The 12,401-nt window shown below is 54.4% G+C and overlaps 3 protein-coding genes and 1 long non-coding RNA gene across 5 annotated transcripts; 2 read left to right on the top strand and 2 right to left on the bottom strand.

The window, feature by feature from the left end:
* The first annotated feature begins 86 nt into the window (after positions 1 to 86).
* On the top strand, positions 87 to 2,022 carry asgr1a (asialoglycoprotein receptor 1a). 2 transcript variants are annotated; one of them, XM_057028039.1, is made up of 8 exons: positions 87 to 246; positions 322 to 426; positions 516 to 605; positions 696 to 761; positions 861 to 953; positions 1,281 to 1,435; positions 1,505 to 1,611; positions 1,710 to 2,022. In XM_057028039.1, exons 1-8 carry the CDS (start codon positions 192 to 194, stop codon positions 1,855 to 1,857), a joined length of 819 nt encoding a protein of 272 aa, XP_056884019.1. In that variant the 5' UTR covers positions 87 to 191; the 3' UTR covers positions 1,858 to 2,022. The 2 variants fall into 2 exon arrangements, with proteins under 2 accessions (XP_056884019.1, XP_056884020.1); XM_057028040.1 differs by having other exon boundaries at positions 864 to 953.
* A 2-nt stretch (positions 2,023 to 2,024) lies between these two features.
* Positions 2,025 to 7,185, bottom strand: si:ch73-71d17.2 (RPA-related protein RADX). The gene is given in 20 exon segments (XM_057027992.1): positions 2,025 to 2,291; positions 2,363 to 2,497; positions 2,564 to 2,809; positions 2,876 to 2,916; positions 2,972 to 3,019; positions 3,090 to 3,298; positions 3,411 to 3,535; positions 3,598 to 3,771; positions 3,840 to 3,944; positions 4,531 to 4,656; positions 4,729 to 4,820; positions 4,901 to 5,009; positions 5,244 to 5,400; positions 5,474 to 5,646; positions 5,708 to 5,830; positions 5,896 to 5,993; positions 6,063 to 6,252; positions 6,330 to 6,423; positions 6,625 to 6,695; positions 6,698 to 7,185. Coding segments are annotated over 20 exon segments (2,487 nt in total). The 5' UTR covers positions 6,723 to 7,185; the 3' UTR covers positions 2,025 to 2,145.
* A 265-nt stretch (positions 7,186 to 7,450) lies between these two features.
* On the bottom strand, positions 7,451 to 11,582 carry ift46 (intraflagellar transport 46 homolog (Chlamydomonas)). The gene is made up of 5 exons (XM_057028028.1): positions 11,183 to 11,582; positions 10,090 to 10,378; positions 9,724 to 9,815; positions 9,525 to 9,656; positions 7,451 to 7,977 (listed from the first exon to the last, which is right to left on the bottom strand). Exons 1-5 carry the CDS (start codon positions 11,333 to 11,335, stop codon positions 7,591 to 7,593), a joined length of 1,053 nt encoding a protein of 350 aa, XP_056884008.1. The 5' UTR covers positions 11,336 to 11,582; the 3' UTR covers positions 7,451 to 7,590.
* LOC130523081 (uncharacterized) lies at positions 11,566 to 12,119 on the top strand. Its single transcript, XR_008949786.1, has 2 exons — positions 11,566 to 11,703; positions 11,783 to 12,119. It is a non-coding gene; the product is annotated as an uncharacterized LOC130523081 (long non-coding RNA).
* Positions 12,120 to 12,401: the final 282 nt, after the last annotated feature.

The raw sequence follows: 12,401 nt of genomic DNA on the forward strand, positions 1-12,401 counted from the left end.
GCACACACACGCGCACACACAGGAACACACACATACACGCACGCACACACACACACACACACACAGAGCGTGTTTTCCAGTTCAAAGTGCGTCCTGGTGGACGATGACCCTCAGCTCCAGTTTGGACAGGCAGACAGTTCACCACCAGACATTAACGTAGAAGACGAGGGGAGACACCGTGAGACGTTGCCATGACGACTGAGTACCACGATGACCCTGAGGAGGACAGCACCTTCTGGAACCAAGGTAGCTCTGCTGGCCCGTGTTGGGTGGGACAAAAGCTGAGCCGCCGTGGACTGAAGCACTTTGTGTCCTCTCCAGAACCTCCTGGGTCTTTCTCACGACCCTTCAGGATCCGGCGCTGGATGTTTCCTGCTCTGACAGCTACAGTCGTCCTGATTCTGATCATTGCACTGGGGGCTAGCAGTGAGGACACACACACACACACACACACACACACACACACACACAGACTTCAGTCAACAATGTTAGTGTGTGTGTGTGTGTGTGCGCAGGCACGGGGATCTCCAACCGACTGTGGTTCATGGAGGAGTCGGTTCTGAACCTGACGGCGTCTCTGAGCTCCTCCCAGCAGCTCACCAACGGTACCTGCTGCCGCCGCCACACAAACCGGGTTTTCGGACTCCTGACTGATGCTGTGAGTGTGTGTGTGTGTGTGTGTGTGTGTGTCGCAGAAGCAGCCAAAGATGTTCATCGCCTCAAGTTCGCTGTGGAGAGCAACAGGGACCAGCTGACCTCAGGTCAGTTAGTCTGCTCCTGGAGACCAGTTCAGCCAGTCTAACGGTCTGAGTGACAGAGTGTGTGTGTGTGTGTGTGTGTGTGTGTGTGTGTGTGTTCAGTAGGGGAAGCACTGAAGGACCTGTCCACCCTGGACTCACTCAGCAGGACAGTCGCCAATCTTAAATGTTCCCTCGAGCGCATCATCAACAATGGTACCCCCCCCCCCCCCACACACACACACAGAGCGTCACACACACACACACACGCAGAGCGTCACACACACACACCCAGAGCATCACACACTCACGCAGAGCGTCACACACACACGCAGAGCGTCACACACACACACACAGAGCGTCATACACACACACACACACACACCCACCCAGAGCGTCACACACACACACACACACACACACACCCAGAGCAACACACACACACACACACCCCCCCACGCAGAGCGTCACACTTGATGAGCGTGGAAGTGTGCGGACACACCTGTGAGTGGGAGGAGTCCCACCTGTGGCTGCTGTGTCCAGGCTCCACCACGGACGGCTGCTGTGCTCTGAACTGGGATCCTTTTGGGAAAAGCTGCTATTTCTTCAGTAATGTGGCGATGACCTGGGACGAGGCCCAGGACTGGTGCACCGGACACGAGTCCCACCTGGTGATCCTGACCACTGATAAGGAGTGGGTGAGGAAGGAGTCCCGAGCAGGTCCCTCCTGGCCTCTGCCAAAGCCTCATCCTGTGTCTCTGCTTCAGGACTTCGTGGTCAAACATTCGGCTGGCACCTGGTACTGGGTGGGCCTGACTGATCGGACCGGGAAGTGGGAGTGGGTCAACCACACTCCCTACGTCATGGACCGCAGGTGAGCTCGGACCGAGGTTAGCCGAGGCCACTTCCTGCCGACCGGTCTCACTGTTCCCTGGCCTCCTCCCATGTTCTCCCTCTTCGTTCTGGTTCCAGGCGGTGGCGCCCGGGTCAGCCGGACAGCTGGACCGGTCACGGGTTGGGTCACGGAGACGAGGACTGCGGCCAACTTCATACCGACGGGCGTCTTAACGACCTGCACTGTCTCACTCAGCTGCGCTACATCTGCCAGAAACACAGCTGAGCGCCAGCCCCGCCCCTGCGCGGCCAAGCCCCGCCCCACGCGACCAAGCCACGCCCCGCGCGGCCAAGCCACGCCCACCGCCAGTCATGGGGGGTACAGCTAACAAGCAATTTCGAACCACGCAGATTTTGTTTTTTACCATACAATAAAATGAATACAGTGACATCCAGGGTTCAAAGGTCGTGTTTATGAGGAAACGTTAATAAAACTAAAAAAAGACAGAAGAAATGTAGAAACTGCTGAAATCTCCATCACAGATCCAGAGATAAAGTGAAACCTTCAACAGAATCACTCGTGTTGCTGTGAGCTTGCGTCAGTCAGACGAAACGCTCGACTCAGGATCAGCTCCGTTCTGGCTCCGCCCAGATGACACGCCTCCAGCACGCACACCAGCCTCTGATTGGCCAGCTGGCTCGCTGTGCAGATCAGGTCAGCTGACACAGGAAGAGAAGAAAGTTTGGTGTCAGGTGTGTGTGTGTGTGTGTGGGTGTGTGTGTGTGTGTACCTGGTGAAGGGGGAGGTGTGTCTGAAGAGAAGGCTCCATGTGATAAGATGGAGCTCCAGGTGTTGGAGTGCTGGTGGGAGGAGCCAGAGGAGTGCGGGAGGAAGACGGCGTCCAGCAACACGGCGTCTGTCAGAGCTGCAGCGAGACGTTCAGAGCGTTAACGTCCGTCGGCGCCGTTGAGTTTCCCACAGGTGAACGTACCTCTGAGTCTCAGAGTGTAGTAGTCCTCCAAGACACAGCCGGCGGTCCCGGAGAGCCGCCCACCCAGCGCCACGGCACCTGCCAGCTCCTCCCTCCGACTGTGGTCGTAACGCAAAGGTAACGTCTCTTCAGCGACGGGCGTGAGGACGGGGGGGAGCGGCGGCGTGACGCAGGACTCCTCGTCTTCTTCATCTTCGTCTGTGCTGGTGCTTTGGAGGAACTCCATCGAGGCTTCGAACAGGATGGCTGCAACAGCGGTTCCAGGTGAGACAGCGTTGGCACAGGTGCACCTGGGACCCGCCCACACCTTACCTGAACTGTTGGCTTCAGGCTGGACGGCGGCTGATGGACACCTGAGGACACACATCACATCAGAACGCAGCTGACGCCAGCTGAGCCAGGACCCACCTCTTCCTGGGCGTGTCCAGCAGAAGCCGCCTCCTCTTCCTGGACTTCCTGTTTGAAGGGTCACACAGTGACTCTGCATAGCCCCTCCCCCCCCATCGACACGCCCTCTGAGTCTCACCTGTGTCGGCGGTCCAGAGGCGGCGGCAGCTGGTGACTGACAGCTGAGGAGCAGGAGGAGGGGGAGGCCCCGAAGGAGCAGGAGGAGGGGGAGGCCCCGAAGGAGCGAGGGCTGGAGGGGGAGGCGGGGGAGAGCGCGGGAGGCTGAGGGGAGGGTGGGGGGGGGGGCAGTGATGAAGAACCATGTGTCCAGAACAAACAACGGTCCTCCTGAGAGACAAACACACTCGCCTTCGTCACAGCAGCTCTGTCAACTACAACACCCATGAGTCCCTGCTGCAGGTGGCACACCTGTGTCTGGACGGCAGTCAGGAACACTCACCTGTCCTCTGAGGCTGTACGTCACCATGGTAACGGTAGCCTGGACACAGAAGGTGCGGCGCTCCCGGTAGCAGAGCCTGTCCATCTCCCTCTGAAGCTCCACCCCCCTCAGAAAGCCCGGCTCACCTGCGCACACCTGCGGTGAGTTCAACCTTTAGAAGAAGGAAAACGGACACGCGGGGACTCACCTCTCCTGTCCTTCATGTACGTCTCCAAGGAGATGGGAGGAGGCGGGTATGTGAAGAATCCTCCAATCACAGCCTTGCTCAGCATCGGACGGTCCTCCTGGCTCCTCACCCATTGGAGGAACTGCCGCACTGGGCGGAGCTTACGGTAATTCATCACAGAGTGTTGTCCTAGTCCTGTCATGTGACCAATCAGGTAACAGAGGGGCTTGGGGAACACAGAGTGGTCATGTGACTCTGATTACCTGTGCAGTACACCTGTGTGTAGGTGGTATTGGTCAAGTAGAAGCAGAGCTCGGTCCAATCAGCACCTCTGATCAGCTTCACTCTGCTGCAAACAACCACCGAAACTACAGACAGAAAACACTGTTAGCACAGCCCGACGTTAGCAACAACAAAGCTAATCTGTTCTACGTGAGCAGCAACAAAGCTAATCTGTTCTACGTTAGCAACAACAAAGCTAATCTGTTCTACGTGAGCAACAACAAGGCTAATCTGTTCTACGTTAGCAACAACAAAGCTAATCTGTTCTACGTGAGCAACAACAAGGCTAATCTGTTCTACGTTAGCAACAACAAAGCTAATCTGTTCTACGTGAGCAACAACAAAGCTAATCTGTTCTACGTTAGCAACAACAAAGCCAATCTGTTCTACGTTAGCAACAACAAAGCTAATCTGTTCTACGTTAGCAACAACAAGCTAATCTGTTCTACGTTAGCAACAACAAAACTAATCTGTTCTACGTTAGCAACAACAAAGCTAATCTGTTCTACGTTAGCAACAAGCAAAACTAATCTGTTCTACGTTAGCAACAACAAAGCTAATCTGTTCTACTACGTTAGCAACAACAAAGCTAATCTGTTCTACGTGAGCAACAACAAAGCCAATCTGTTCTACGTTAGCAACAACAAAGCTAATCTGTTGGAGAGTTCGTACGTGGGTGGAGCTGTTGGTGGGTTTCAGGTTGAGATGTGGAGAGGAGCTTCACCGTGATTGGTTGATTACTTGTCCCATCCTCCAATCGCATCCAGCGATATTCCAAAAGCTCTTCCCCGTGGCCATCTAGCAGGACAGCACACATCACGGAAAACTACAAGTGAGCCCACCATCCTGGTTACTATGACAACAGCTCACCCTTGTTTCTAGTTCGCTCTGATCGTCCTAAGAATGTCAGAAGACCAATGACGTCACACACGGCACCAGGAGGTTGGTCCAGAAGCTCCTTACTGACAGAAAGAGTGTTGATCAGAGTGTGTGTGTGTGTGTGTGTGTGTGTGTGAGAGAGAGAGAGAGAGAGAGACAGTACCTGGAGAGGAAACAGTAGGTGGGTGGCGGTGGCAGGAACTCGGGCGCCACTGAGGATTGTGGGATCAGTGAGATGAGAGCAGCAGGATTTCGGCTGTTCGCGCTGATCTCTGGAAGAACAGCACAGATTTAGACGTCTGCGTTCATGGTCAGGCTCCGCCCCTTTTATAGCATCAGATTTCTTTTAGCTAACAGAAGTGTTCGGTCCTGCAACAACAGCTTGAGGTCCATGTTAGCGTAGCTATAGCAGCTATCGTGTAACGTTAGCAGCACCAGTGCGCGTTAGCTCGTATTCGGCGTTTCGCTTCAGCTGGGTTACGATGGATTCAGCAGAGGTTTCGTACCGACGTCCTCCGGCTCCGCCTGGAAGCGCCGCTTCACACGAAAGCCTCTCAGCCTGATGATGTCACCGGGCTTCAAACAGCGGTACCACTGGACACAAACGCTATTCCACAACACTACACACACACTTCCTGTGCGGTCGCACACCTCCAACACGGCCTGGACAGAGACAGCGGTTACGCACGGCGCCGGCGTTCCGCGGCGTTCCGCGGCGTTCCGCTGTCAACATTACCTTATATGGACAGCTGCAGTTCCGCTCGCTTCTCCCATAATACATCAGGTGGGACTTGTTGATGATGCGTACGATCAGCGGACGCCGGACGGCGCCCCTGGCGACGCCCTGGTGGGCGGAGAGGAAGGCGTCCCGTAGCTCCGCCACTGTTACCCCAGGTCGGGCCTCTGCCCCTGCAGACAGACAGACAGGTGAGACAGGTGACAGACAGACAGACACGGACAGGATGTTTACCTTCCTCTTCGTCCTCCTCTTCCTCAGTGGGAGGAGTTTCCCTCCACTGCTCGCCGCTGTAGTCCACGTTATTCCAGAGAGGCAGGAACACACTCCGACTGGCTCTCAGAGGGACCAGCACACCTGTCCAATGAGAGCCACCCATCAGAGCTGGCCTTGTCCCCGAGGGGGGCGACAGAACCTCTCACCTGGGTCTGCTGACCCAAACCAGGGCAGAGGCTGGGGGCGGAGCCTGCGGGCCTCCTCCTCCGGACCTCCCGTCACCTCCACACTCAGCAGGATGAGACTGCAGGAGGACAAACACACTGCAGACATCCTGCTGCACACGTCCCCCCCCGTCCCCGCCCCCCCTCACCTGGGTCCGGCTGCAGACGCTCCAGGGTGTTCCGGGAGCTGAGCGGACATGGCGTGGCCAAACGTGGCATTCCGGAGCGAGGACCCAGCCTGCAGGACGCGTCTCTCCACCAGTCGGTTCAGACCAGGATCCAGAGTGACCCTCAGCCTGCAGTCCCCGTCCGTCAGCGTGACGTCATAAAGGTCCTGGCCTGGGACGGAGCAGAGCACACACACACACACAGTTTGGGCCTTCGGAGCCACCATACCTGTGGGGGCGCAGTCTCACCTCTGAGGACGGCCTGGGGGAAGTAGACGGAGGAGCCCTGGTCCCTGCTGTAGCGCTGCAGCGCCGCCACCAGCAGCAGGTCCCTGCAGACCACCTGCACAGGTGAGAAGGACTCAAACCAGGGACACAACGAACCCGCTGCTGCTGCTCGGAACCCGCGCTCAGCTTTCGAATTCAGTTACGGCTCAACCGACAGATTTTAGAACCTAATCTAGTGGACGATCGGGGATCCAGACGGTCACCAATCAAATGAATCGATCTAAAGTCAGCGACGGCATCGGGAGGCGATTCACACCTTGTGAGGAGGCTGTCTGGACCGAGCCAGGGTTCGGTGGAAGACGCAGCCCGGAGCCGCCATGATGGACCCGCCGCAACAATAACAGCGCGGTGCATTGTGGGAAAGGCGGCTCCAAAACCGCCCCACGTTTATAACGTCGATCGCGACGAATACGATTTACGTGGATAATGACGGTTAGAAAGCGGCTCCGTTTTAATGCTAAAGTGTCTTTAAATGGGAATTTTCTCCAGCGGTTCTGGTCGCTTCCGGAAGTGGAGCGGACCTCTCGGAACATCGATTATCTTCATTAGCCTCTTCATGCTACATGCTACCAGCACGAGCAGCTCCACCATCGGATCCACAGGGTTCTGATCACCGTGGACCTCAGTTCTGTTGGACCACTCACCAGAATGGTCCCGAATGATCCCCGAGGTTCTGTTGGAGAACACGGTTCTGCATTTTGGTTCCCTTTTCTGGGGGCTGGTTCTCAGTCCAGTGAGCATCTGACCTGACCTTTGAACCCGGAGCCAAGAGTGGATCCCTGCTGGAGATTAGGTTCCAGATCCACTCGGACAAAACGAACTTGTGTTGCTTTCTGAAGCCATAAAAGAGTTTCGATCATTTCACAAAAGGAAACAAACTATCAAGGCTGTTTTTCTTCTTCACTGTCCGACATTACTCCTGTATAATGTAAATAATAACAGAGTCTCTAACTACTGTGTACTGGGCCCCACGCTGCCGCTGTAACGTCCCCATGTGGGATCAATAAAGTTTTTTATCCTTATTAAGGCTGTGTGAGCACGTTGTCTCCTTCAGGTTCTCATCAAAGAAGCAGAGAGATCTGTTTCAGCTGGAAAATCGTTTAATAAATTAACTGATAAACTTTCAATTATTAGACAGAAAATGTGAAGCAGAAGTTCAAACATCAATGGGATCCTGTCAGGGGTGTGATGGGGATCCTCTCAGGGCTGTGCTGGGATCCTCTCAGGGCTGTGATGGGATCCTCTCCGGTGATCTCTCTAAGCCGTGTGTGAAGTGCTGCAGGTCTCTGGACTCCAGGAACAGGGTGAAGAGCAGGTGCAGAGCCTGGATCCTGCTGCCGTAGACGGGGACGTCCAGCAGGCAGCAGGTCAGGTCTGCGTACTGGGCCAGGCTGCAGCCCAGCCGGGCCGAGGGCAGCTGCAGAGCAGCCAGCAGCTCCTCCACCTCCGGGGGCCACTCCTGCATCAGGCTGTCGATGGTCGGCATCGCCCGGCTGTACAGAACGCTGGCCGGGGGTTTGGACCGGTGGAGGGCGCCGATGCTCTCCACCCAGCTGTCCACCTGCCGAGGGTTGGTGTGGGGGCTGGCAACACTGGTCACCTTCTGCAGCTGCACACACACAGGCAAGCAGCAGAGAGTGAGGGTGTGTGTGTGAGTGTGTGTGCGTGTGTGTGAGCGAGTGTGTGTGTGTGAGTGTGAGTGTGAGAGTGTGTGAGTGAGTGTGTGAGTGAGTGTGAGCGAGTGAGTGTGTGAGTGTGTGTGTGTGTGAGTGAGTGTGTGAGCGAGTGTGTGTGTGAGTGTGAGAGTGTATGTGAGTGTGTGTGTGAGCGAGTGTGTGAGTGAGTGTGAGAGTGAGTGTGAGAGTGAGTGAGTGTGAGAGTGAGTGTGTGTGTGAGTGAGTGTGAGAGTGAGTGTGTGAGTGAGTGTGTGTGTGAGTGAGTGTGAGAGTGTGTGCGAGTGAGTGTGTGACTGAGTGAGTGTGAGCGAGTGTGTGTGTGTGTGTGGTGAGTGAGTGAGAGTGTGTGTGAGTGAGTGTGTGAGCAGCTGTGTGCGTGTGTATGTGCATGTGTGTGTGTGTGAGTGAGTGAGAGTGTGTGTGAGTGTGAGTGTGAGAGTGTGTGAGTGAGTGTGTGAGTGTGAGAGTGAGTGTGTGTGAGTGAGTGAGTGTGTGTGTGTGAGTGTGTGTGGTGCGTGACGTGCGTGTGTGTGCGTGTGTGCGTGCGTGTGTGTGCGTGCGCGGTGTGTGTGCGTGCGCGCGTGCGTGTGAGTGCGTGTGTGTTCGTGTGTGCTTGCGTGTGGTGTGCGTGCGCGCGTGTGTGTGTGTGCGTGTGCGTGTGCGCGTGTGTGCGTGCGTGTGTGCGTGCGTGTGCGCGCGTGCGTGTGTGCGTGTGTGTGTGTGTGTGCGTGAGTGTGTGCCGCGCGTGTGAGAGTGAGTGTGCGCGTGCGTGCGTGTGCGAGTGCGTGTGTGTGTGCGTGCGTGTGCGAGTGAGTGTGTGAGTGTTGTGCGCGTGAGTGTGTGACTGAGTGAGTGTGAGCGAGTGTGTGTGTGTGTGTGTGAGTGTGTGAGCAGCTGTGTGCGTGTGTATGTGCATGTGTGTGTGTGTGAGTGAGTGAGAGTGTGTGTGTGCGTGTGAGCGTGTGTGAGTGCGTGTGTGAGTGTGTGTGTGTGAGTGCGTGTGTGTGCGTGTGTGCGTGGTGTGTGTGCGTGCGTGCGTGCGTTGTGTGCGTGCGTGTGTGTGCGTGCGCGTGTGTGCTGTGTGCGTGAGTGTGTGTGCTGTCGCGTGTGGTGCGTGCGCGTGCGTGTGCGTGCGTGTGTGTTGCGTGTGTGCGTGCGTGTGTGTGCGTGCCCGCGTGTGTGTGTGAGTGTGTGTGCGAGTGTGTGTGCGTGTGTGTGAGTGTGAGTGTGAGGTGTGTGTGTGATGTGAGTGTGTGCGCGGTGTGTGCGTGTGTGTGCGTGTGTGTGCATGTGTGTGTGTGTGTGATGAGGAGTGAGAGTGCACTAGTGTTGTGAGTGAGTGTGTGTGAGTGAGCGAGTGAGCAGCTGTGTGTGCATGTGTGTGTGTGTGTGTGAGTGAGTGAGAGTGAGTGTGATGAGTGTGTGTGCGTGTGTGTGAGTGAGTGTGTGAGCAGCTGTGTGTGTGTGTGTGTGTGTGTACCTTGGTGACCGTGTGCTGTTTGCTCTCCTCCGACAGCCACAGTGACATCACCGTGGGGTCCGACTGTTTGACGCTGGGCTCGTCCAGAACCAGCAGGCCCAGATTGTCTGGAGCACCATCGGGCCGCGGCACCTGAACACAGCACAGGCGAGTCAGTTCCAGATCGACAGAGCCGGGACGCGTCATCGAGGGTTCGGACCTTCAGGAAGGCGTCGATGTCTCCGACCGCCGGGATGAAGTCCGGAATGAAGGGCTTCAGGCTGTGGTCCAGCTCCACGCACTTAGGACTGTACTGCGGCGGCCGACACGGCTCATCAGACCAACGGGTCGCGAACACAAGCAGAACTCCCTCCATCGTTGGTCACCACCGTCAGGTCTTATGGAGCGTTTGATTGATCGTTCTGCTCAATAGCTTAATAACGTGTCATTAAAGGTGTCGACATTTAGTCAGGCTATTTTAGAGATTTATGGATCATTTTTAGTCAACTGATTTATGGATTATGGTTTAACTGATTGGGTCGGTTCCTGCTGCTCTCCATGATGAAGATGATGATGATGGATCCTCACCGGGTGATGTACTGGAACAGGTCTTTGATCTCTGTGCTCACGGGTAAGTTGGCGTAGTCGGCGGGATCGTACGTGCCCTCTATAGCGACGCTAGGCTCATCTTCATCCTCATCATCATCTTCAGAGTCCTCCTCCTCCTCCTCCTCCTCATCTTCATCCTCGTGTGGACTGAGCACTTGCTGGCTGCTGCTCACTTCATTCCTTGGTGAAGGCTCGTGGTTGTCGTCAGAGTCATCGCTGCTACTTCCTGCTGAGAGGCCACGCCCCTTCCTGTTGTGCAAAGACGACTGAAGCGACACAAATCATCAAGTTTCATCATCATAGGACTTTTATCTGGATGTTTCCCTCGTTATGACTTTAAAAAGGTGGAAAGGTTGCACCAATGCCTGACAGCAGTAACTGTACTCTAGTTACACTAGTTACAGCAGTAACTGTACTCTAGTTACAGCAGTAACTGTACTCTAGTTACACTAGTGCAGCAGTAACTGTACTCTAGTTACACTAGTGCAGCAGTAACTGTACTCTAGTTACAGCAGTAACTGTACTCTAGTTACACTAGTGCAGCAGTAACTGTACTCTAGTTACAGCAGTAACTGTACTCTAGTTACACTAGTGCAGCAGTAACTGTACTCTAGTTACATTAGTGCAGCAGTAACTGTACTCTAGTTACACTAGTTACAGCAGTAACTGTACTCTAGTTACAGCAGTAACTGTACTCTAGTTACAGCAGTAACTGTACTCTAGTACAGCAGTAACTGTACTCTAGTTACACTAGTGCAGCAGTAACTGTACTCTAGTTACATTAGTGCAGCAGTAACTGTACTCTAGTTACACTAGTGCAACAGTAACTGTACTCTAGTTACATTAGTGCAGCAGTAACTGTACTCTAGTTACACTAGTGCAGCAGTAACTGTACTCTAGTTACATTACTGCAGCAGTAACTGTACTCTAGTTACACTAGTGCAGCAGTAACTGTACTCTAGTTACATTAGTGCAGCAGTAACTGTACTCTAGTTACACTAGTGCAGCTGTAACTAAATGCGGGGTAGAAATGAGGTAGAAAAGAGCTCGCAGCTCCAGCGGAGGCTCACCGCGGCGCTGGCCCGCTGCGCCTCGGCCGATGCTGCCTGCCGAGCGCCGGGGCCCCCCTCCAGCTCCTCGGGGTCGTCACTCTGTCGTCTCTCGCCGCACGGCTGCTTCCTCAACAGCTGCCGCGCGTATTTAGTCCGCCCAAATTGCTCCATAAGAGAAGTTAATCCGGGTTCTAGACATGTATCTGCGGACGAATGCTAGCTAACTTTAGCTTCTCGGAAGAATAGATTTAGTCAGCGCAAACGGCGGACAAAGGTTTTTAAAACCCCCACTGCTGGTTCAAAGCTCTCCGCTACCCCAGCTGGCCTCCATATAGTCCTACACCGTCCGGGTTCTGGATCCTGACCTGGTCCAGGATCCTGACCTGGTCCAGCAACGCTGTGCAATTTGTAGCGAGCACCAGCACACGTCAGGGGGCGGGGCCACCGTTGCCATGGTGCCAGAACAACGCGAAGCGCCATGACGTGTCGCGGACGGCTTTGATTTCCCCTAAGAAGTGTTACATTACACGAGTCAGGAAGTTGGTTAAAATCTGTTTCTAAATCTCAATTTTCCACGTTTTATGGAGCAAATATGTGAGCTGAATACTTAATTTCTAGGAAAACGTATTGCTGTTGGGGCGCCCTGGCGGTCGACTGTAGCAACGTCCTGCACACGGCACTAAAGGTCGTCACGTGATTCCTGCCGCTTTGATTATTCCTCCGAGGCTTCCGGGTTTGTGGATCGTGAACGTCACTCGATGAAGAAAAGACTTCAGGCTGATCTTGATGACACCTGTGATAACAGATGTACTTTATTCCACCCAAATTTGGAAAATGTGTAAATGTGGTTCCGTTGACATTGGTGAAACTTTTATAAAGATAAATTAAAATGATAATCTTTGTGGTCGACATAATCTTTCACATCTTTTTGCTATTTAATAAACCCTCAAGATGTTCCCTCCCATCTACATCCCAAAAACTGACTGGACCAACTAACTAATGAACTGATCCAATCAGTTAGTTTGTTACTTAGGTGGAAATGGTGCTAATCCACTTGATGCTGTTTATTAATCAGGCCAGGCTGCCCCACCCTGTTGCTCTTAGTGGCCCTGGACAACTGCTGCCGCACACCCTGGAGAATCCAGCGAGGTCACACACACCCGAGAGGATTACCATGAGCCCACACACACCACCAACGATGGTTTACGAGGATTCCGTCAAATCGAGCAAAAGGACA

This window comes from Takifugu flavidus, chromosome 3 (assembly GCF_003711565.1).
Source record: "Takifugu flavidus isolate HTHZ2018 chromosome 3, ASM371156v2, whole genome shotgun sequence".
Lineage (NCBI taxonomy): Eukaryota > Metazoa > Chordata > Actinopteri > Tetraodontiformes > Tetraodontidae > Takifugu > Takifugu flavidus.

Excerpts from the sequence above, each read along its gene's own strand:
- asgr1a (XM_057028039.1), top strand. The coding sequence starts at position 192 with ATGACGACTGAGTACCACGATGACCCTGAGGAGGACAGCACCTTCTGG. Across the intron at positions 606-695 it reads CTCCCAGCAGCTCACCAACG|AAGCAGCCAAAGATGTTCAT; the intron begins GTACCTGCTGCC and ends TGTGTGTCGCAG. Across the intron at positions 1,436-1,504 it reads TGACCACTGATAAGGAGTGG|GACTTCGTGGTCAAACATTC; the intron begins GTGAGGAAGGAG and ends TCTCTGCTTCAG.
- ift46 (XM_057028028.1), bottom strand. The coding sequence starts at position 11,335 with ATGGAGCAATTTGGGCGGACTAAATACGCGCGGCAGCTGTTGAGGAAG. Across the intron at positions 10,379-11,182 it reads CGCAGCGGGCCAGCGCCGCG|TCGTCTTTGCACAACAGGAA; the intron begins GTGAGCCTCCGC and ends GTGTCGCTTCAG. Across the intron at positions 9,657-9,723 it reads ACATCGACGCCTTCCTGAAG|GTGCCGCGGCCCGATGGTGC; the intron begins GTCCGAACCCTC and ends TGCTGTGTTCAG.